We start from the raw sequence: 22113 nt of genomic DNA on the forward strand, positions 1-22113 counted from the left end.
GCTGAATCAGTGGATCATCTCCAATAATTGCCTGTAGAGGGCCCCCCTCCACTCTCTGGCACTTCTAAATTGACTTCTGGGCTGCCTGGTAATAGGTTTTAGAGCAGGGGAGTGCTAAGTCTCCTTTGTTTCTAGAAAGCTGAAGTGTCTTAAATCTAACTCTACATTTTTCCCCTGCCATAAAAGTCTTGACAGGATTTTTTTCCTATTCTACATAGTTTTTATTAGGAATGTCCACTGGTACAGTTTGGAATAAGTACAATATCCTCAGGAGAATATTCATTTTACCGATTTCAACCTGTTGTATCAGACTTAGGTAAGGTAACAAACTCCATCTGGATAAATCTTCTTTAATCCACTTTAATCCACAGCTAGTCTTGATAAATCTTTTGGTGTCTGCACACCTAGGACTTTAAAAATTCTCCCGTCATGCAACCCCTAGACGAGTGGTCCTCACCTGGTGGGTCGTGTCCCTAAAGCAGGTCTAGGAGCCCTTCTATGTGGGTCACCAGTTTGTGCCTGGAGACTAAATTGTGCAAAAAACATTTTGGCCTGTCTCTTTGATAACACATTTGTACTGTCTGAGGTCCAAACTGTTCTATTTCTCATCAAATAAATCAGATTGGTAGATAAATCTAAGAAATTGCAGTCTCAATTTCTCAATGAGTAGATAATGGTGGGTCCTGAGGCTTGACCAGTAGAGAACCACTGCCCTAGACAATGCTAAAACAGTCCATTTCCACCAAGTTGTCTGGTTTGGTTCAGTGTAGTTTGGCACAGTAAACCCTGATCTTGCTTGTGTTTCCATTGCCAATGTGTGTCCAGCCTTCATCATCATGATGGTATACCTATCTCTTTTTAGAGGTCCATATTTTGCTGGTTCCAGTTTTTGAACTCGTTGTCAAACTGGAGCCAGCTCCTGTGGTTCACATAAAGGCCTATTAATCAACAGCAGACCATTTGTCACCTACACAGTGAGGTTTATAGTGTGCCAGCGTTTCATTTTGATGATGTTTATGACTAAACGAGGGAGAAAAGCTGTTAAAGTGGCACAGCTAGCCTCTTATTTCAATTAAGACTTTCGTGTCCATTTGGATAGAAGTGTATTGGGGGGTCGACAGGACTAAGTAATCTGTCATATTGATCGCCTCCATGCCACGTTAATCAGCTGAGCCATGGGAAAAATCACCTCTGTAAATTGGTGAAGATGTCATAAAGGGCACACAAGCATGCTGCAGAAACTGCCCTTTTCAGTAATTTTTTCACATCCAAGAATAAGGGTGAGCAGCATGTTAGCCTTTTTTTTAATAAAACACCTCTTAGACATGCAACAACAAGAGATTGATCATCCTACCAAAGTGGGTAAAATTGGCAAGCTCCTTATAGGAGCTGTACTAGAATAAAATTACCCAATATTTTTGTAAAGATGGCTATCTTATGGCTTAAATTTTTCTTCACTTTCTGTTGTGTTTTTTAGCGACAACGAATCAGAGAACTAATCCTCAAACAGCAGCAGCAGAGGAGTGCCATTCGACAGGAGAGGGGCCCTCAGGACTCTATTGGCAACATCCCTCCAGGAACACCACGACCCTGGCCTCAAGAGGCCCCAGGCCAACCAGGGGAAGTGTTCAACCGACCTCCTCCACCTTACCCAGGACAAGGACCCATGAGAGGGCCAATGAGGTTTCCTGGACCCTTTCCAGGAGATCAGCGTGTCCCTTTCCCTAATGAAGGACAAATCCCCCGGGGCCCACATCCTGGAGACCCTAATTTGAGACATCAGGGGCCAAGGTTTGTGTTTTGAGCTTAAAGTTTTAGATATTCTGTTAAAAAAAGGCAGCACAACACAAATCCAAAAAAGACTCTTGTCTCTATTCATTAATATATTTGTGTCATTTTTAGGTTTGCATTTCCACCTGGGGTTTTAGGACCTCATGGGGCTCAGGAGTTCTTTCCCCGTGGACAGCACCCAATGCAGGATGTTCCTCCTCAAATGAGACGATCTATGTCAGCTGAAATGGCAAAGACTATGGGAGGAAACCCAATGGGTATGCCACAGCACTTCCCACCACGTGGTATGCCAGTGCAGCAACACAACATCATGGGCCAGCCTTTCATTGAGCTACGACACCGAGCTGCAGAAAACAGGCCACGTATGCCATTTCCCCCAGGGGCTATGCAAGGAGGCAACATGGATCCCAACTTACAGGGCCAAAGGCCTCCAGGCTTTGCAGGAGATTCCAGGTTCTCAATAAATCAGGGGCTCAGGATGGTTGACCCCATGACTGGCCAAACTGGGCATGTGCAACTATCCTCCAGCATGGACAATCTTCATCAGCAAGCCCAAATGTCAGGAAACAGCTCACTCAAACAGTCTCCTTTGATGAGATCCATGAGCCAGCCTGCATCCAGTGACACCCAGAACATGGCAGCATCTATGATCTTGAATGCACCCCCAGGTGGGCAGACTGAGGCGGTCTCAGGGGCTAGCAATGAAGCTGTAGAGGAAAAACTGGATGCAGAAGAGTCAGCGGTCAAAGATCTAGAAGATGTTGAGGTGAAAGACTTGGTGGATGCAGACTTAGAGAACCTAAATTTGGATCCTGAAGATGGCAAAGACTTGGATCTAGAGACAAATGACCTTCATCTGGATGACTTCTTAACATCAGGGAAATTTGACATCATTGCCTACACAGACCCTGACCTAGATGACATCAAGAAAGACATGTTTAATGAGGAGCTGGATCTCAGTGATCCAATAGATGATCATAATGACACCGCAGACATCAGCAAAAATTCAACCACAGAAACTGAGGCTTCATCAAGTTCAGCATCTGAACTGGCAAAGCCAGAGACCACAAGTGAGCAGTCTTCAGCTGAAATCAAGCTGGAAGCCTGTGGGAGTCAGGACTCTGCCTCTGTAACACAGGGGAAGGAAATAAAATCAGAGGTCAGGGACTGTCAGAAGCCCCCTGGGGTTGTCGACCAGCAAGACGATGGAAACACCTTAACCTCAAACCAGCAGGGAGCGCTGCCAGACTCCACCCCTGTTCTGTCAAGTTTACTCATTAAGCAGCAGCCTGAGGAGCAGTCATTAAACCCAATCATCGAAGCTGTCAATCCAGGAGGTAACCTCATGCCCCAGCAGAACCAAGTCGCCGACACGCAGCATACTTCCGGACTCACAATGACTCAAACGATATCTGACGCCACCGCTGCAGGAGAAGCCTCGATGACTGGCTTTGGGGCTGACCACCAGGTGGGACTCGCCTCTGGAGTGGACCAGAACAGTCTGAACCAGGCCCAGCAGACAGCAATGAACCAGGCGATGGGCCAGCACAGCCAACAACACCGTCCTCTACTGCTAGAGGAGCAGCCACTCCTACTGCAGGACCTACTGGACCAGGAAAGGCAGGAGCAACAGCAGCAGAGGCAGATGCAAGCCATGATACGACAGCGCTCCAGTGACTCCTTCTTCCCTAATATTGGTATATTCAAGTCAAAAATCTCAGTTATCAGTGTAGAATAAAATTTGAGGTTACCATACAAAGTGATTGTTTCTAAGATTGCTTCATTTGTCACTTTCAGATTTCGATGCCATCACTGACCCCATTATGAAAGCCAAGATGGTTGCCCTGAAAGGCATCAATAAAGTCATGGTGCAGAACAACATGGGAATGAGTCCAATGGTCATGAGCAGGTAAAGCTAGGCTACTGTGCAGTATGTACTTTGTATTCATGCTTTCACACGTACACACAACTGCTGAAAATGGCCTAAATCTTAAGGATGAGCTGCATGTGTGAATGTAGACAGTCACGTTTTTTACATTGACTTTAATAGCAATTTATCCTACAAGTCCTTTAGTACAATCTCAAGTGGAATCATTGTGAGCCAGCTTGTGAACATTCTGTACATGGGTTTGATTCTGTACATGGTCAATAACATCAAAGGCTTCATTTATTTGCGGTTGTGGCTTCATACATTTGTCACTTATTTCAAATTAAACATGCAAATACTTTGACACATGTTTTTACTTTTTGTGTAGTTAGAAAGTGGACAAATATTTCAAAAATAAAATCACAAGTTTAATGGGTAAAATGTTTTTTTTTTTAGCAGTTTACATTGGTTGTACCAGATGGCGCATAAAGTGTACCCACCCAACAGTGACAAAAAAAATGTTTTTCATTTTTACATGAAAGGACTCAGATAATGCCACAATCTGTTTTTATCACTTCATTTCAAAATAAAATCACATGAATTTAGTTGCTCACCCTGACATTCAAGAATTTGCAAATTCAGGGAAAAAAGTTTTAAATTTTTTTAAATTTTAAAAACATTTATTTCAAAGATTTCAACCAAAAAATCATGCCAGAGTATACTAATTTGAGTTCATCACAACTGAAATGCATTTTTTAACAGTGCCAATCTTTTGATTTACACAGATGGTTGCACCACCTGAAAATTTTAGGGTTTGACATGCCAAAATATGACATTAATGATATTATTAAAATACACTTAAAATGTATTAAAACAAAATTGGTTTCATAGAACAAATTGATATATGCCATGAACCAATTTTTTTTTTTCAAAAGGTAAATAATAGAGTCAGTTGAAATGCAGCAGTCATCCTAGTGTTGAACCATTTTGCTTTGGTCACCATTTTCAGTTTGTCCTTTCTGTGTCAAATCCTTCTTCCTGGGACTCGCTCTCCAGTCAAACAGGGAAAACCTCCTGCACTTAGAATTCCACCAGATGTGTGTTCGGTTCATCTCTGCTCCGTTACGGCAAGAGAGCTGATAGGTTTCGGTTTTAGTCATTGAGAGTGCTTTCATCGGCTCTGCTGCATGTTTTCTCTGCTCTGTCATGGCTCCAGCAGCCCAGAGCCGTCCAGTAGATCCTATTTTTGCCGGATGCCTGACCACTGCACATCAGAATAGGACAGAGAAGATTGAGCGAGGCAGGAAGTTTTGCTGAAACCAAGTGAAAATAGCATGGCTAATTTTCAGAATATAAAATATTCCGTGTTGACGCCAGACAAATGACAAATCATGTTGGACTTTACTACTTTGACAAAGCATCGTAATGAGGCATAGCCGGATTGGCGTCAACAGGTCAGAGGTTCAACAAGAAAAGGTCAAGTTTATCTTAATCATATTTCTCAAACAAATTATTATATGATAATTAAGCTCATTTATTAATAAACAGGTAACTGACCCATGGTAGAAGCACAAAAACCCAAGACAAAAAATGGACAAATTCCAGCAAACACACCCTTCTCCATCTCCTGCTGTTCAGAAAAACAGCTTCATGTGTGTTTATGCTTTTTTAGCACTTTAGTTGTATCTTCTCACACAACTGGACGTAATTCTGCAATTCTACTCAGTCTTGTTGGGCATGCAGCCAAACTGCAGTGCAGCCGTTGTGGTCCAGAGACAGACCCAGTGAAAGCCCCAGGTTAGGGCCATTTGTGCACAAGAAACTTAGGAGGATATCAGGGGAAGCGTTGCAGTGTTTGTCAAAATTTTAAGAGTGTATGTGTGAAAAAGGTTAACATGTCTAACTAGTGCATGACCAGTGTATTGCTACATTACAGATTACCCTCTGGTCCTGTACCACCTTGTCCTGAAAGCACGCCACTTCCACCACAAGTTGTTGGACAGGTAAATCAGGCAACATTCTGCTTATTTATTAAACAGACTGGTATATGAAACATCCATGTATTTGTTATATCTAAGCTCAAATATAGATATATATAATAGCATACCTGTCAACCTTGCTTTCAGGATGGAAAACTGACACAAGTTGCAAGGCCGAATCCACCAAACTTTGGACCTGGATTTGTCAGTAAGTGTAAAAGGAAATGTATATGCATCTTCAACTTTCTCGACTTAAAGTTCTGTTAAGCCTCAATGTGAAGATGTTTGTTTTTCATGCTGTCAAGTTTGCTAACAAAAGAGCCTTTTTCTTCTCCCAGACAATGCTCAGAGGGCTCAGTATGAGGAGTGGCTCCAAGAGACTCAGCAACTACTTCAAATGCAGCAGAAGTTTCTGGAAGAGAAGATCGGAGCTCACAGGAAGTCTAAGAAAGCCCTGTCTGCCAAACAGAGAACAGCGAAGAAGGCGGGGAGAGAGTTCCCTGAGGAGGACGCCGAGCAGCTCAAACATGTCACAGAGCAGCAGGGTGTAGTGCAGAAACAACTGGAGCAGGTAAATTTTCAACCTGTCAAGCTCCACCATTTAATTCTATCTCAGCCTTTCTATTCACAATAACTGGCCAGAGCAAAATCTTAGCATTGGTCTAACAAGCAGTGAGGTGGCTATTACTTCATCTGATCTTAGATCAGGCATAGTAATAGTTTCAGTGTTAATGAATTGGTCTAACTCTCTCTCTTCTATAGTGGGAAGGGTGTGTAGATTTAAAGCTTTCCTTCTAGTTTTTTTTTTTTTTTTTTTTTTTTTAAGCAGAATTTATAGAAAAATATGAAAAAACAGAAGATTCAAAACACACAGGCTTGTGTCTGCACTGCACCTGTCAACTGCTGCTTTGACTTCCTAAGAAAAGCTTCGCAGGAAAAAAAATTGCTCTTGACTTTCTATTTTCTGCTTTAAACCAAATTCTTCAGCAACTGTTTGAAGGAAAAATCTTTCATTTCCTCCCAAGGGTAAACCCTCATAAGTTTGTGATGAAAATGTAAGAAAACTCCTTGCAAGCAACACATATTTTCTTTGTAATTTTCATACAGAACCTCAGTCACTTTTTGTGATTATGTTTTCTGTGTTGTTTAGATCCGCAAGCAGCAGAAGGAGCACGCTGAGCTTATAGAGGAGTACCGAGTCAAACAACAGCAAAACAATATAACACCCATGATGCCTGGGATGCACCCAATGACGGGTCCTGCTGGTATGGTTCCCACTGGACCACCAATGGGTCCTGGTGGACCACCAATGGGTCCTGGTGGACCACCAATGGGTCCTGGCGGACCACCAGTAGGCCCTAGTGGACCACCAATGGGCCAACCTCCTATGAACCCTATGATGCAGATGCCTCTTCATCCCGGCCAGCCAAATGCACCCCAGTGTTTGCCTAACCCACCACCTGGCTGGCACCCTGGTGCTCCCATGCCCATGGGCGGACCAGGACTTCCTCCTATTATGCCCCCGCAGGTGCCTATAGCAAATCCAGGCCAGATGCAGATGGGTAACATACCTCAACATCCGCCAATGCCTGTGGATCCCCAAGCACCAGCAGCTCCATCAGGTGGTGTGAAACCAATGCAAGGAGGGGGGGTAAAGTTTGACGACAACAACCCATTCAGTGAAGGCTTCCAGGAGCGGGAGAGGAGGGAGCGGCTTCGCGAGCAGCAGGAGAGACAGAGGGTGCAGCTGATGCAGGAAGTTGAACGGCAGAGAGCCTTGAAACATCGTATGGAAATGGAGCAGCAAGGAATGATGGGCCAAGATGGGGGTATAGCACCTCTTGCTCAGATGCCGTTTTTTAACTCAGAGCTGCCACAGGACTTCATGCAACCTCAGAGGCCTCCAATACAACAACAACAACTTGGACCGATGTTCCCCCAGCAGGGCATGCAGCCCGGTATGGGCTCTCCACCTGGGGCCTTTATGCAGGGAGACAGGAGGGCTATGATGGGGAATGGAATGATGTCCCGTGACATGGGCCAAGGTTTTGGGCCTGATAATCTTGCTCTACAGGTACCAAATTTTCCCCAGGGTCAGCCCAGGCCTCGTCAGTTCAGTGGTCCTGGTATGACACTTCAGATGCCGGGTGAGGGTCCACCATTCGGAGGTGACTCTGCTACACCTTTACCATCCAACTTTCCGGGCTCAGGCCAGTCTCTAATTCAACTCTACTCTAACATCATCCCAGACGAGAAAGGGAAGAAGAAGAGGAACCGCAAAAAGAAAAAAGACGATGACGCAGATTCAGTCAAAACACCTTCAACTCCACATTCAGACCTCACGGCTCCTCTCACACCATGCGTCTCAGACACCTCCTCAACCCCCACAAGGAACACCCACCTATTTGGTGACCAGGATTTGTCAAGGTCACCCTTACTGGGATCTTCCACTCCAAGTCACTCTGAGCTGGAGAGACAGCTTTCTGGAGGTCAATCTGGACAACACGGTCACCTTTCAGACTTGGCAAGAGCTCAGGCGCAGGAACACGACAGGATCCTCAACAACATAAAGCTGGAGCAGACTGATGCCAGTGAGTGTCATGGGCCCCGAGAAGGAGGAAATGTTGGGTCAGGGATGAGCTCTGTGAAGGAGGAGGGTAATAAAGGTAGCATGTCTCCCTTCGCTGCCGGGCAAAGTCCAAATAAGGGGGAGGCAGGCAATGAACTGCTGAAGCACCTTCTGAAGAACAAGGGCACACCTCCACATGGACTGTCCCAGCAGAGGTCAGAGGAGAGCATGCGCTCGGAGGAGGAGGAGGCCACAGACTGCAAATCCCTGCTGAGGCAGAGCTCCATGGACAGCAACGGGGTCAGTGCTTTTGTTAGTCATGCAGTCAGAGTGTGGGGGGGTTGATCAACACAGTGAGTCATAGACAGGCTGAGTGATTCAGATGGGAGGCAAGTCACAGATAAATTGGTATGAGTCATAGCTGTCAGTTTTTAGATGAGTCATAGTTTTGTGTTTGAAAACATCGCACTCATAGCTAAAATGCTGCTCAAAATACTTGAAGGTTTTCTGTGCCTTAATTTTCATCATATTTTTCTCCTCTTCAGGCATGCTCTGATGGCATCCCAGACTTTCCTGGACCTCTGCTCCCTGAACAGGAGAAGAAGAAAGGGAGGAACAAGAGGGCTCCGAAAGGAGGAGAGAAGCCTCCCTCTCGATACAAGAAGAGGAAGAAGGAAGGCGATGAGAGACAGCTGATGCATTCTGGCCCTGACACTGTAATGACCCAAATCAAACAGGTAAGATTGATTTTAACACCTCCTGACCTGTTGCTATGGCTCTTTTTCTGCTTTACCATTTCAAGGTTTCAAGTTTCAAGTTACATGAGAATTTCAAATCTGAATACTGTATCTAGAAATGTACTGTTTGTTACTACAAGAACAGAATATTGTCTTCGCTGGAGCACATAGACATTATTTGACATATCTGAAGGATATTAATGTAATTAGGTAATTATTTGATGACAGTTGCTCGCACTGAGACCACAAGCTTCTATTATTTAGGAGAGTAGAAAGCAGTGCAAAGATTTTATTGTAGTCTTGAATCCAATGAGGCTTACTGATATAAACTTATGCTGAATCACTCTTTAAAATTTTAAATGAACATGCACAGAAGCAAGCTAGATTATCGTGAGTGTAAAATTATTACATTTATATAGTGTCTCTAAGCTGGAGAAGCTACTATATTGGACATTTGACAGCTTTTTTGACTGCCTTTACCTGATTTAAATAGTTTTTGCAGCTTAAAGATAAATGCACAAGTAATTGGCAAAGACTTCTCTTCTAATTTTAAATCTAAGCTTGAGGTAATGATTGAGGTTGAACTAGTTTTTTTCAGACTCTTTTTTTCTCTTCTCTTTTTCATTTATATCATAGCAGGTAAAGTGACTAATAAAATGATGCAGAAAAGAAGCCACAGGTCAGAATTGAATTTGGGCCGCCTGCGTACATGAGGCGCAACTTAAACACTAGGCCATCTGCGGCTCAGTATTTGCATCCTGTGTTGTTATGTGTTTTTTTTTGTTTGTTTTGTTTTGTTTTTGTTTTTTTGTGTATATATATACTTTTTTTTTTTTTAAGGCTTTGTTTGATAGAGCAGTGGTTCCTCACTCAGCCGGTGACCCCCACAATAATGCCCAGGGACCCTACTGTCCTTGGAGGTGGTTAAAGAATACTATTTTGCACAAGCATCATGTAGAAATTTACATTTTAAGGCGTTTTTGTTTGCATAATAAGCACAGATCTCATGTAGTAGCTATGGATTTATTTTTGAATTGAACTTATTTTAAGGATATTTCTCACAATAATTGGTGAAATATATGACTTAAAATCATTTTAAACTTCTTTCTATTTTTGCTAAGCACCCTGCGACACTTTCTTAGTGACTTTAAACCCCCCTAGGGGTCCTGACCCCCACTATGGGAACCAATGTGATAGAGAAAAGTGAAATGATGTTGTTAAAATAAAATAAATCAGTAAATAGGCCTGAACTCGGTAAGATGCTCAATTCTGATTTTTTTATACATATCTCACTTTATTGAATTGGCTATCTGATGTATAAAGGACTTAATAACTACATCAAACAGAAAGCAGTCAGTGACTCTTCAATCAGACTGACAGAGCCACTGTTAGAGGTGACTGCAAGATACCCCTTAGATGCTCTACCTTTGTCCAAATATAATATCTTTTAAAGGGAGCACGTTATGGAGCAGTTTACCACTCTCAGTCAGGGAATGCTCCAGCTTTGCAAGTTTCAAGGTTCATCTGAGAGCGTGGCTCAGGACGTGGCTCAGGAGCTGTTATTATTTTTCACCTAACATAGGCTGTATGGGGATTAATTACATTATCCATGATGCAAAATGATATAAACTTAAAGTTTTCAGTTGGGTTTTCATATTTTTTATAAGTCTTATACAAGCCTTGGAGCTGCAGCTTACATATAACATCCACAACATGCAGACATGCCAGATCCAAAAAATAATTTAAACTATTAGTCTAATTTTTTTTCTGTCAGTTCTTACTGTATAAACCCCCACCCTCCACTAGTCCTGCCATTACCCATTATTAATGATGTTAGAGGTTCTTGCATCCTGACCTCGTTTAGACCAAGGTCACATTGTAAAGGATCTCCATGTATCTGATTTGGATCCACATATTGAATTGGTCCAAATTAGATTTATGTGCTGTTTACACTGTCATAAAAACTCCAGTCTGTCATGAATGAGCAAAAAAGATCTGATGCAGGTCACTTTTGCCAACCATGTGAGTGCAGCCAAAAATGTCATCAAGAGGACGCACGACCTTTGATTTTAGCTTAGTCAGCAACAACAGACGAGGAGAAACAGGTTTACTTATTTTTTTTTAAGGGTACAGTTTTCTAATCTAAAGCTACTACTAATGCCAGGACATGATGTCTTTGCATTATTTTTATGTTTTCTGGTGATGTTTCAGTGAATATCAGAAGTCAGTTTTTGGACCTAGCAGTGCACAGCACAGTAAAGGCTGTCGAGAATCAGCCACTAGGCACCGTCAGTACATAAAAAGTTGTTAATTCAGTGTGATTGTGATTTGTTATGTCTGAAGATCAGTCACAGTGATGATACAGTGCTTGTTCTGATTTTCCCTATTCTCCCTGTTTTCCTCCCCTCATACAGCAGCTCTCTCTGCTGCCCCTCATGGAGCCCCTGATTGGAGTCAACTTCGCTCATTTTGCTCCCTATGGCAGCGGTCAGCTCAATGGAGAGAACCTGCTGTCTGGTACCTTTGGCAGTGCCTCACTGGACGGAGTCTCTGACTATTACTCCCAGCTGGCCTACAAGGTGAGATCTGCTTACCTAATTGATGGAGGAAACTGGGTGAACAGTGACGTGTTTCTACTTGTGGTGTGCTGACATTACATCTGATCTGATTCCTACAGCAGAGTAACCTGAGCAATCCACCAACTCCACCGGCGTCTCTGCCTCCAACCCCACCACCTGTGAACAGACAGAAAATGATCAATGGATTCGCTACTACAGAAGAGCTGGCAAGCAAAGCTGCTGCCATGGGTAGGTGTATTCAAAGATTCTCCTTGATAATAACTTTTAACCAAACTTGCCATAACACTGACTTTTCACTGTTGGAAAAACTGTAGATTTGAGAAGTGTTAAGGAAAAAGAAGTAAATTTGTATTAACACCGTGCTTCTATTCCACAGTGTCTAAGGGCCTGGTCCCCAAGCCGCTACATGTCCCTTTCAGAACTGAGGAAGACCTATTAGCCCGTGCCATCGCACAAGGACCAAAAACTGTCGATGTTCCAGCCTCCCTCCCCACCCCTCCACACAACAACCAGGAGGAGCTCAGGTAATTGATAGATATCAGTCTCTAAGGAGGCTAATGGACCCTGAACTGCTGTCATTACTGTTGTTTGTGTTGATTTCTGATGCAGTCACGTTTTAATGTTTGACTTCAGCTGTTAGGTCTTGACAGATTGTGTCTCTCTTTGTGAAATATCAGTAACAGAGGACAGGAGCCCTGCAAGGACCGGGACACACCTGATAGCTTTGTTCCATCTTCCTCTCCGGAGAGCGTGGTCAGTATGGAGATCAGCCGCTACCCAGACCTGTCCCTGGTGAAGGAAGAGCCCCCATCCCCCTGCTTGTCTCCTGTCCTGCCCATGCTTCCTGCTCCCGATGGGAAAGGTAAACACAAACATCTCTAACAAAATTAATACAATTAATGCGTTTAATCCTGTGAGTTCCGACACAGTTTCACCAAAGATGCTGTTGTAAGTGGGATTCATCTTTTTTTTGGCAATGTACAGTACTTAACAAATTTATTAGACCACCTGTCATATTTGTCTCAAAGACCATCCAGCATCATGAAGTGCTTTAATGTGGACTCTTTCATTTTCAGTGAGCTCTTCACGTTTTACCATTTTGAACAGGAATGAGGGATTTCAAACTGAATTTGCCCAAATTTGAGCCAGCTCACTGGGCTTCTCTGAGAAGTCGAAAATGAATCAAGCATAACATTCAACCACTAAAACTCATTTTTCTGTTTGGGAATGCAAGTAAATAACTATAATTTGACATAATAATCAAGAAATATTAATGTGCTTTACTATTTTTTCGGGTTTTTTGTAAATCAGTGAATTTGAAAATTCATGGATAACAATAATAATTATATTTTAGCATTAAAAATATCAATTTGGTTAAAGAGCTTCATATTGGTGTATTAACTATTGCAGAAACATAAAAAAATGATTTTGGTAATTACCAATGCTGTTAATTTAGGGCAGCTGTGGCATAAACCTTACTATGGTTAGGGTTAGAGTGGTCTAATAAATTTGTTGAGCACTGTATTTTTATTTAATGTGTCTTTATAAACAAGGTACAAAGAGAACATGAAAAGTGCAGACATAATAACTAAAAGAAAAGTCTAAATTAAACAACACAAAAGAGAAAACAAACTGGTTAAAAAGGGAAAATTAAAACGTAAATTGAGCAACATATTATGAGCACACAGCAATACAGTTTTCAAGTAGCAAGAGACTTAGAGAGATTCTCCACATAGGAAATAAAAGGCTGCCAAACAGCACCAAACTTTCCAATGGTCCCCGATAGTGTATATCTTTCTTTATATCTTTTCTATTTTGAAAAATACATGACCTCACAAATCCACATGCTAAAAGAGGGAGGACGGTCACTATTACAGTTTTAAAGGATGAGACGTCTTGCCAGAAGGGATGAGTAAGCCATACTGCTTAACTGTGCTTTTGTCAGAGTCAGATGTTTTGATAGTACACCAAAAAGACAGATAGAAGGGCATGGTTCAATAGTTTGATTTGGGATCTCTGAATATGCAGAAAAATTGAAGACCAGAATGTTGAGAGTTTTGAACAAGACCAAAATCTGTGGTAGAGGCTAGCAGGAGCTTGCTTGCATCCATCACAGGTAGGGCTAGTTCCAGGAAAAAATTTTGAGAGCTTAACCTTTGACATATGAAGTCTGTGTACAATCTTAAATTGAACTAGAGCATGTCTCGCACAAATAGATGATGAGTGAATGTTTTAAGTATTTTAGACCACTGCTCTTCAGATATATTAGCTTCCAAGTCCTTTTCCTAGTTTTCCTTGATAACTGAAAGGGATGAATCCTGTAAGTCAAATATGGCATTGTAGAGCCTGGACACTGTTCCTTTAGCCTCTGGCTTAATCTCTAAGATTACATCAAGCGGTGTTTTAGGTGGCAGGGAGGGAAAATGAGAAAACTGACATCGTATAAAGTTCCTTTTTTGCAGGTAGTGGAAGAAGTGATGGTTTGGAAGCCCAAATTTATTTTTAATTTGACCAAATGACATAAGGGTGTCATCTTTATACAATGCCTTAAGGTTCAGGATCCCCTTTTCCCCTTGAAAAAGGTGATTGGCTGCTACTGGGGCACAAGTAGACAAGGAAACGAGTCCAAAATCCTTTCTAAATTGTAATTTAGGGAGTGTAGGACCACTGGGTTCTGGCAGGTCTGAGGCAGATGCAATGGGATTGATGACACAAAAGAGAAAGTGAGATGGGAGCACAAGAGCAAGATTAAATTTGCAGCCAAGCAGGAGAATCAGGGCTGGATGCATAAAGTAACCAATACAGTGAGCTTTTCATGTTTGCTGACCAGTAGTATGGTTGAAAATTTAGCAGAGCAATTTCACCACGTTGCTTTGACCTTTGTAAAAATAATTTTCAAATCCTAGCCGCTTTATTGTTCCAGATTTATGATGAAATAAGACTGTCAAGCTTTTTAAAGAACGCTTTTTTTAGGAAATAGGGACACACTGGAATAGATATATGGACTTTGGAAGATCATTTATTTTAATAGTATTAATCCATTCAGCTAATGATAAGGGCATAGTTGACCAGTGGAGGAGATCCTCTCGAGTACGGCCCAAGAGTGGCATAAAATTGGCCTTCATCAACTGAGGGTGAGATTTAGTAACTGAAATACCAAGATAAGTCAATTTATCATTTGTTATTTTAAATGGCAAAGACTGCAAGGGGATTGGCTGGCAGAAACGGTTGTGGGTAAGAGTTCACTCTTATTCAGATTAAGTTTATAATCGGAAAATCTATTCAATTCTTCAACAGTACTTAGAATATGAGGAATGGAAGAGAGGGGGTCGGTTACAAAAAGAATTTCATCGTCTGCATAAAGTGAGATTTTATGCTCCTGGTTTCCTCTAAAAATTCCTTTAATATTTGTTGATTGCCGAATTGAAATTGCCAGGGGCTCCATCACTAGTGCAAAAAGCAATGGGGATAATTGGCACCCCTGCCTTGTTCTGCGTTGAAGAGGAAAGTATGTTGAATGTATATTGTTCGTTCTAACCGAAGCCAAAGGAGAGTTGTACAACAGTCTGACCCAAGAAACAAAAGTGTCCCCAGAGCTGAACTGTCGTTGAGCATAAAACAGATAAGCCCATTCCACACGATCAAATGCCTTCTCAGCATCCAGGGACGAAAGTACCTCTGGATGCTGAGACGCATACGAAGCATAGAGGATATTAAACACACGCCTGACATTGAAAAAAGAGTGTCTATCCCTTAACAAAACCAGTTTGATCAGGAGAAACAATAGTAAGCAAGACAGCTTCAAGTTGGAGAGCCAATGCTTTAGCCAGTATATTACATTAGTATATTAACGTCAACATTAAGGAGACTCATAGGGCGGTTGGCAAAGCAATTACAAGGGTCCTTACCTTTTTTCAAAAGCAAGAATATTGATGCTTGACGAAGGGTTCAAGGGAGACTAGATGAATCTAGGCTATCCTTATATACAGCTAAAAGCAAAGGACTTAGTTTAGGAGAAAATGTGTAAAATTCAGATGGAAAACCATTAGGTCCTGGGCACTTACCGCTCTGCATACACATGATAGCTTTCCTGATTTCATCCGAGCAGGCTTATAAAGAGATTCTTTAAAGTCTTCACGTAAGGTTGGTATTTTTAAAATGTTTAAATTGCCGCAGCACGGCAGCACAGTTTAACAGCACATATAAACACAAAAATGCTTTTCTGGCTCACTCTTGTCATAATGAAGATATCTGCTGAAAGCTATTATTTTATCGTGAACCAGTCAAGTTTCTACAGCCTTGGATTTCTCATGGTTTATCACATGCAGCACAGCGCTTCCAGCGTAAAAACGCAGCTGGAGAATGGGAGACTTTTCTAAAAGGTTGTTTCTATTTCCCTTTATCACATATCTGCTCCTTGGAAATAACTATATATATTCTTTTTTTTTTTTAGTTTTCACCCTTAAATCTCAGTCTGAAAACTTTGCCGTCTCCTCCATCAGCTGTAAGCCAGATGACAGCTGATGGAGGAGACCAGAGTTTGGCAGGCTGAAGTTTTAAATCATTAGAAAGAAAATTGAAATAGAAATATTGTTTAGTAAAGGTTCTCCTTAACTTTTTTTGGCTGCGCTCATAAGTAGGAAGCGCTGTGCTTTACTGGAGAATCCATGAGAAATTCAAGGCTGTAGGAGCTGAATATGTCAGTAGAACATCAATTATTCTCAGCGGATATCTCTGTCATAGAAAGACTGAGCTTGAAAAGCATTTTAGTGTCTATACCGTGAAATTTCATTGCCGTGCTGCAGTGGGCGTTTCACATTTCTCCGCTTGCTGCGTTCTTAAACCCGCTCTCTCTGCGACTTAACAGGCTGAATTGCTGGCGACTCCATCAGACAGCTTCATTCAAGCTGCAACGCTCAGTTCAGACTGCTGCGACTCATTCTAGAACCATCTTGTTGTGTCGCGAATCTTTGGTCTGAACTGGGCTTTAACTGTGTTTCGGTGCATTGATGATGATGTCTTCAATGTGATAACATCAGCTCGACGTACCAGAGGAAAAAAATAAAGCTACGCAGCTCCTCCACCAGCAATCAGACCCGGGTCTGCTGGTAAATGGGAAAGGAATCACTTGCCGATTGTTAGCGGGCTTACCCGCGTTTAAAAAAACCCACTTTTACGTGCTAATTTTAGTGGGAAATCAGTATTAGACTATGTGCAAGTGCTCGACTTGGCTTTTCTCCCTGTTCATAGAAAGTATGTTTAGCCTTTAGAAGGGCACGTTCTACCTGCCCTGTCGGTTAGTGGGATTCATCTTAATAAATTTCCTTTTCTTTTCACTTTATAGGAACACAAATCAAACTGCAGGACATTAAAACGGAGCCTTCGGCTATGTTCTTTGGTGCCCCCTTTGGTCAAGTGACCAATGATTCCAAACGAGGGCTGGTGTCTGTCGCTATCACACTGAGACCAGCTGCAGCAGAGGTAAGGACGGTTAAAATATACTGTGGTTATACAGTAGTTAAACACAAAAAAGGCTTGTTGTTTACCATGCATATCAACGTGGGGGAAAAAATAATGCTCAGTGCAGATTTGCTCCAAACAGAGTCCCAGAGATGTAAATGCAGAAAATCAAAAATCCAATATTGGTAGAACTGTGCAATGGATTTAGCTAATTTACCCATATTATTTTGTTCTGTTTTGTTTCCCTCTCTCAGAACATCACAGGTGTAGTCGCAGCCATTTCAGACCTCCTATGCGTGAAGATTCCCAGTAGCTATGAGGTCAGCAGCACCCCAGACAGGGGGCCCCTATCCTTACTCAGTGGTCAGAGGATCGGCCCCCACGGCATGGAGCCTCGACCGCCCATGCTCTTCCACGGGCAAGGAGACAATGGCGGACTTCTCGGTCGGCCAGGACAAATGATGAGGCCTGGCGGTCCACAGGGGATGATGCAACAGCAGCAGGCGCATCATTTCCGTTTCCATCCTAACAGCCCAGGTGAGGGAGTAAAACTAAATTAAACAAGAGCATCTCAGATCCCCATAAGAACTGTAATAAACAACATGTAATTGAAATGTCATGTCTAATTTAAGCTAAACATAATGACTTACTCCAAGAAATGGAAACAAAAGCAGTCTCATATGCGGTTATTTGTCTTCCATCTACTGTAGCTATTTTCTTGACAGTACTTACAGACTGCCTAAGGCTGTGTTTAGCCAAGGTGCTTCAAGAATCCTTATTGAATTTAGGAACTGTCATTGGGAATAGAAAAGCTCAAATACATTTTTGAAACACTGCAGCACACAAATACTGTTCTCTTTGTTAAAGTAACACGCTTCAGTGAGTGTTGAGTGAAAGGAAATAAGAAGAAAATCAGGAATTCAACAAGAAACTATGACCAAGGACAGCTGCCATGTTTTTACAATCTTACTTGCTTAAATGCTGTAACTGTGTTTTTTGTTAAGCAAAAAAAAAAACATCTTTTGTCTGAAAGTTAAGAGAAGCTTTTGCAGGGTCACCCCTCAGAGAATGCATTCTGAATTGTGTGTTGAAATTTTTTTGTTCCTTTAGGCTCAGCTCTGACTCAAGGACCAGACCAGAAAACCCCCGCCAGCCCTGGATGTAAACCTCAGTGGTGCTGTAACTGCAAGGTGGTAGTTCTGGGAAATGGAGTACAAAAATACTTCAAAGATCTCCCCGCACACATGAAGGTACCTGTTTTAGGAGGATTTCCATTAAAGAGGGATGGACCGTATTGACATCCATAAGGGCCTGCTTCCACATCCTCCATTTTTTTGCAATAGCAGCGTGTACAACCTCAGTTTCATAGCGCTAGGTCAGGAATGTTGACAGCTGCTTTCCTCAGTATCATCTTTACTACTACTTCTACTACTGTCTTTCTAAAGTCTTATCCCACTAACATCTGTTCTCATGAGGCTGCACAGGGCAATATGTCTTATGAGCTCTTAAAACAGTGATTATCAACTGGCGACCCGGGGGCTTTGTCAGGCCCCCCGGAGCTTCTCATCTAGCCCCCAGAAGAATATTGAATTCAGAACTGTGGGGATGAAAAATATATTATGGTATTTACGACATCTTTTTTTTCTCTACGTCCCTGCAGCTATTATTATAAACCCAAAAACGATTCAGACTGAAACAGTTTGTTCAGTAATGGCTTAACATCCGATCTATTTTACATATATCCGCCCATCAGCTAATAATAAGGAAATATGATGCATCATAAACACATTACTCTATCCTTGATTAAAGCTGCAATTTTCTGTATCAACTCTCTGCTTCACAATCTCAAAGAAAGCGATTTTCACTGAAAGATGATCAAACAAGGTCATACAAGGCTGATTTCCTGCATGTGTTTTTCACAAATCGTGACTCGGCATATTAGCATCAAATCCAATGATGAACAGCGTAACAGCCCAAGTAATACATAGCCAAAATATCTTAGTCGCCACCCTGTGGCTGGTTTATACTACAGCCATCAGGACTGATTTCACTGCTAAAGGGTAAAATTGACATATATTTGAAAGAAACTGAAAATTTTGAACAAAAATATGTTAGACCAACATGTTCTAGTTAAGTGTATTTTAAAGTCAGCCCCCCACAGTGTCTGCCAAGGAAAAAGCTGGCCCTTTTTACAAATGTAGTTGATGACCACTGTCTTAAAATATCAGTCCTCGGTCTTTGGTTCTCCTCTTCGATTCCTTCATTTTCTCCATGAGTCTCTGGTGGGAGGGACTAAGACCCAAGGAAAACCGTCAAGCCAGAGACTCAAGTCACATTTTAAGGGAAGTGAAAGGCAACCTAAACAGGTTTGTGTGCAAAAAAATGCATTTAATCACAGAAATATCACAAAGAAACATAAAAACAACACAAAGGCATCCTATCTTGGCATTTTCAGTTGCTGTGGTCCAGGACACCTCAATAAGACAAGTTGAATGTGTTTCTCTTCTATTATTATGATAAATCCCATGACTTCTTATTTTTGATTGGCCGGTTGTGTTTTCCATGGAGAGTGCTGGGAGCGTGGCGACAAAAAAAACAGCAAATGCTGACCCCTGGGCATTTTGAATGCTGGACTAGATTGGTTTTGTACTGAAAATGAGCGATGTCTGTTAAAAAAACTGCAGCGGTGGAGAGCCCTGATGGACATGAGGCTTCAAAGTTAAAGGTGGTGATAGGCAGTTTCCACTGGAAGGACTTTTATTAAGAAAAAGTTCACTTTTAACATGTCAAGTGTTGTTTTCTGTATCATTTAAAGGGGAAAACGGTATAACATAATTTTTCAGTTGGTGGTCTTAAAAACAAAATAGTGCTCTGTTATGCTCATTTCACAAGCTAAATATCATCAACGAGAATGCATCAATAAAACAATAAATCAGGTTTAACAAACATCATCAAAGTAATAAACTTTAAAGAAATAATTCCCTTCAGACACTCTCATCAGAGAAAATCAAACACAGGTGTTGTCTGTTGATCAAATTGAGCACAGGGCTCTCATCCTCTTTAAAAAGGTCCTTATCGAGAAGAGAGCAGATTCACCTGTGTGATTTACTGTAGCCAGCACAGGTGTGCATGTTGATCCTTTCAGAGCTGAGGGGAAGATATGAATCATTTCAACATACCAAATAAATGAGACACAAGCACTCTGATTGCTGTAGGGAGTATATAATATATCCAAGCCATGTGAGAGCTTTAGTATCTGAGTCTCATTTTGAGTCTAATAATGCACAACGTGATTTAAGTTTGCAGACACCACTTCATAAAATGTCTTACTCCTAAGGGGTATGGATTACTTTGTTATTGATTTCCCCGAGTGGGACTAGATGAGCCGTGACTTTATGTCCAGACCTTACTTTAGAGAATGTGTTATCTACTTTTAGCCTGACAGGACATTAACATCTCTATACACAGACACAGCCCGCAGTAACTCTGCATATATCCTCTGATTATGTAAATCCTGCCTGCTGAAGTTAAATCCATTTCAGATCAATTAGTAGGTTAAACAGCATACCCCATGACTCCAGTCTTGAAAGTATTTTGGTTTTTTAAATATTTAATGTTTTTTATGTTTATTTCATAACTTCTTTTAATGTCAGTTAAGCTTAAGCGGTTCATATTGGTCAGGATTTAATTTTTCTCCTCATTCCTTATTCAGTCTGTTAAATCTTTTGATTTGTCTCATTAGGAATCTGAAGGCCGTTTGAAATCTGAAGAAGACCTGGTCTTCTGCAGTCACAGCTGCTTCCTTCTTTACTGCTCCTCAGCACCTCTGCAGTCCAGATCCAGCACAGAAACCAAGGTATGAACCACCAACACACAGACTAAATAGCTCTGTCAGTATGGTTTGTGAGCTTCTAGACATCATTTTTTGTGTCTCATCTTTTTAGGAATCTGTGTCCCTTCTCCCCACATCGATGCAGACAGAGAGCCTGTCTAAAACTCAGCACCAGTATAGTAACAACATGTCATCTCTGGATGTACACTGTCTGGCCCAGCTCCAGCCAAAACAGTCTCCCCCCTCGACTCCTCCAATCCCCTTCCCCACAGCAGGAGAGACATCAAAGACTGAGACCAAATCTGATGCCATCAAAGTAACAGTGAAGCTGAAGGCCCGGCCCAGGTCTCATGATGGCTGGCACCAGGGAAAGAGACAGAAAGGCCTCCGCTGGAGGAAGTGGACCGTCCAGGTGGTGGTGCCCAGAGGAAACTCCCAGCTCCCTGATGAGGACAAGATTGATGAACTGCTAAAGAAGCTTGGGGCCTCCTTGCGACCTCCCGCCTCTCTCCGTGATCAGAGGCGTTGCTGTTTTTGCCACCAGTTTGGAGATGGGATCACTGATGGCCCTGCTCGCCTTCTTAATCTAGATCTCGATGTTTGGGTTCACCTAAACTGTGCGCTGTGGTCCAATGAGGTGTACGAGACGCAGGCTGGAGCTCTCATCAATGTGGAGCTTGCACTGCGGCGTGGACAAACAAACCGCTGCGCCTACTGCCAACAGACTGGAGCCACCAGCGGCTGCCACCGCCTTCGCTGCACCAATGTCTACCATTTCACCTGTGCTCTGCAAGCTCACTGCACCTTCTTCAAGGACAAGACCATGCTATGTCACGCCCACAGGCCAAGGGGAACAGCTGGACAAGCTCTAGAGCATGAGCTGCGCTGCTTTGCTGTCTTTAGACGTGTCTATGTCCAAAGAGACGAGGTGCGCCAGATGGCGACTGCTGTGCGGCAGCCTGAGTTAGGTTACACTTTTCGAGTGGGCAGCCTGGTGTCCCATGCGATGGGTCAGCTCACCCCAATACAGATGACCGCCTTTCACTCCCCAACAGCCATCTTTCCAGTTGGGTATGAGGCCTGCCGGATTTACTGGAGCATGCGCCATGGCAACCGCCGCTGTCGCTACGTCTGCTCTGTTGAGGAAAGGGATGGACTGCCAGAATTTTCCATCAGAGTCATCGAACAGGGCTACCAAGACCTGGTCCTGACTGATTCCTCTGCTAAAGGTTTGTCTTTGTGAATTCTTTACAGAAACATAACTGTTGGGTGCTTCAGCCTTTAGTTTTGAACCATCAT

General features: G+C 42.4%; 1 protein-coding gene across 6 annotated transcripts in view; it reads left to right on the forward strand.

The window, feature by feature from the left end:
- kmt2cb (lysine (K)-specific methyltransferase 2Cb) overlaps window positions 1-22113 on the forward strand; it is a 105703-nt gene that overhangs the window by 78821 nt on the left and 4769 nt on the right. For all 6 annotated transcript variants that reach the window (XM_041803228.1, XM_041803229.1, XM_041803226.1 and 3 more), the window contains 17 exons: window positions 1478-1791; window positions 1903-3488; window positions 3589-3700; window positions 5595-5661; window positions 5785-5845; window positions 5976-6208; window positions 6788-8506; window positions 8752-8943; window positions 11358-11522; window positions 11621-11750; window positions 11899-12046; window positions 12200-12384; window positions 16867-17003; window positions 17237-17519; window positions 18093-18232; window positions 20725-20838; window positions 20927-22043. In XM_041803228.1, the coding sequence (XP_041659162.1) occupies window positions 1478-1791; window positions 1903-3488; window positions 3589-3700; window positions 5595-5661; window positions 5785-5845; window positions 5976-6208; window positions 6788-8506; window positions 8752-8943; window positions 11358-11522; window positions 11621-11750; window positions 11899-12046; window positions 12200-12384; window positions 16867-17003; window positions 17237-17519; window positions 18093-18232; window positions 20725-20838; window positions 20927-22043 (6703 nt within the window). The remainder of the gene's footprint in view (window positions 1-1477; window positions 1792-1902; window positions 3489-3588; window positions 3701-5594; window positions 5662-5784; window positions 5846-5975; window positions 6209-6787; window positions 8507-8751; window positions 8944-11357; window positions 11523-11620; window positions 11751-11898; window positions 12047-12199; window positions 12385-16866; window positions 17004-17236; window positions 17520-18092; window positions 18233-20724; window positions 20839-20926; window positions 22044-22113) is intronic.

Source organism: Cheilinus undulatus, linkage group 13 (assembly GCF_018320785.1).
Source record: "Cheilinus undulatus linkage group 13, ASM1832078v1, whole genome shotgun sequence".
NCBI classification, from domain to species: Eukaryota; Metazoa; Chordata; class Actinopteri; order Labriformes; family Labridae; genus Cheilinus; species Cheilinus undulatus.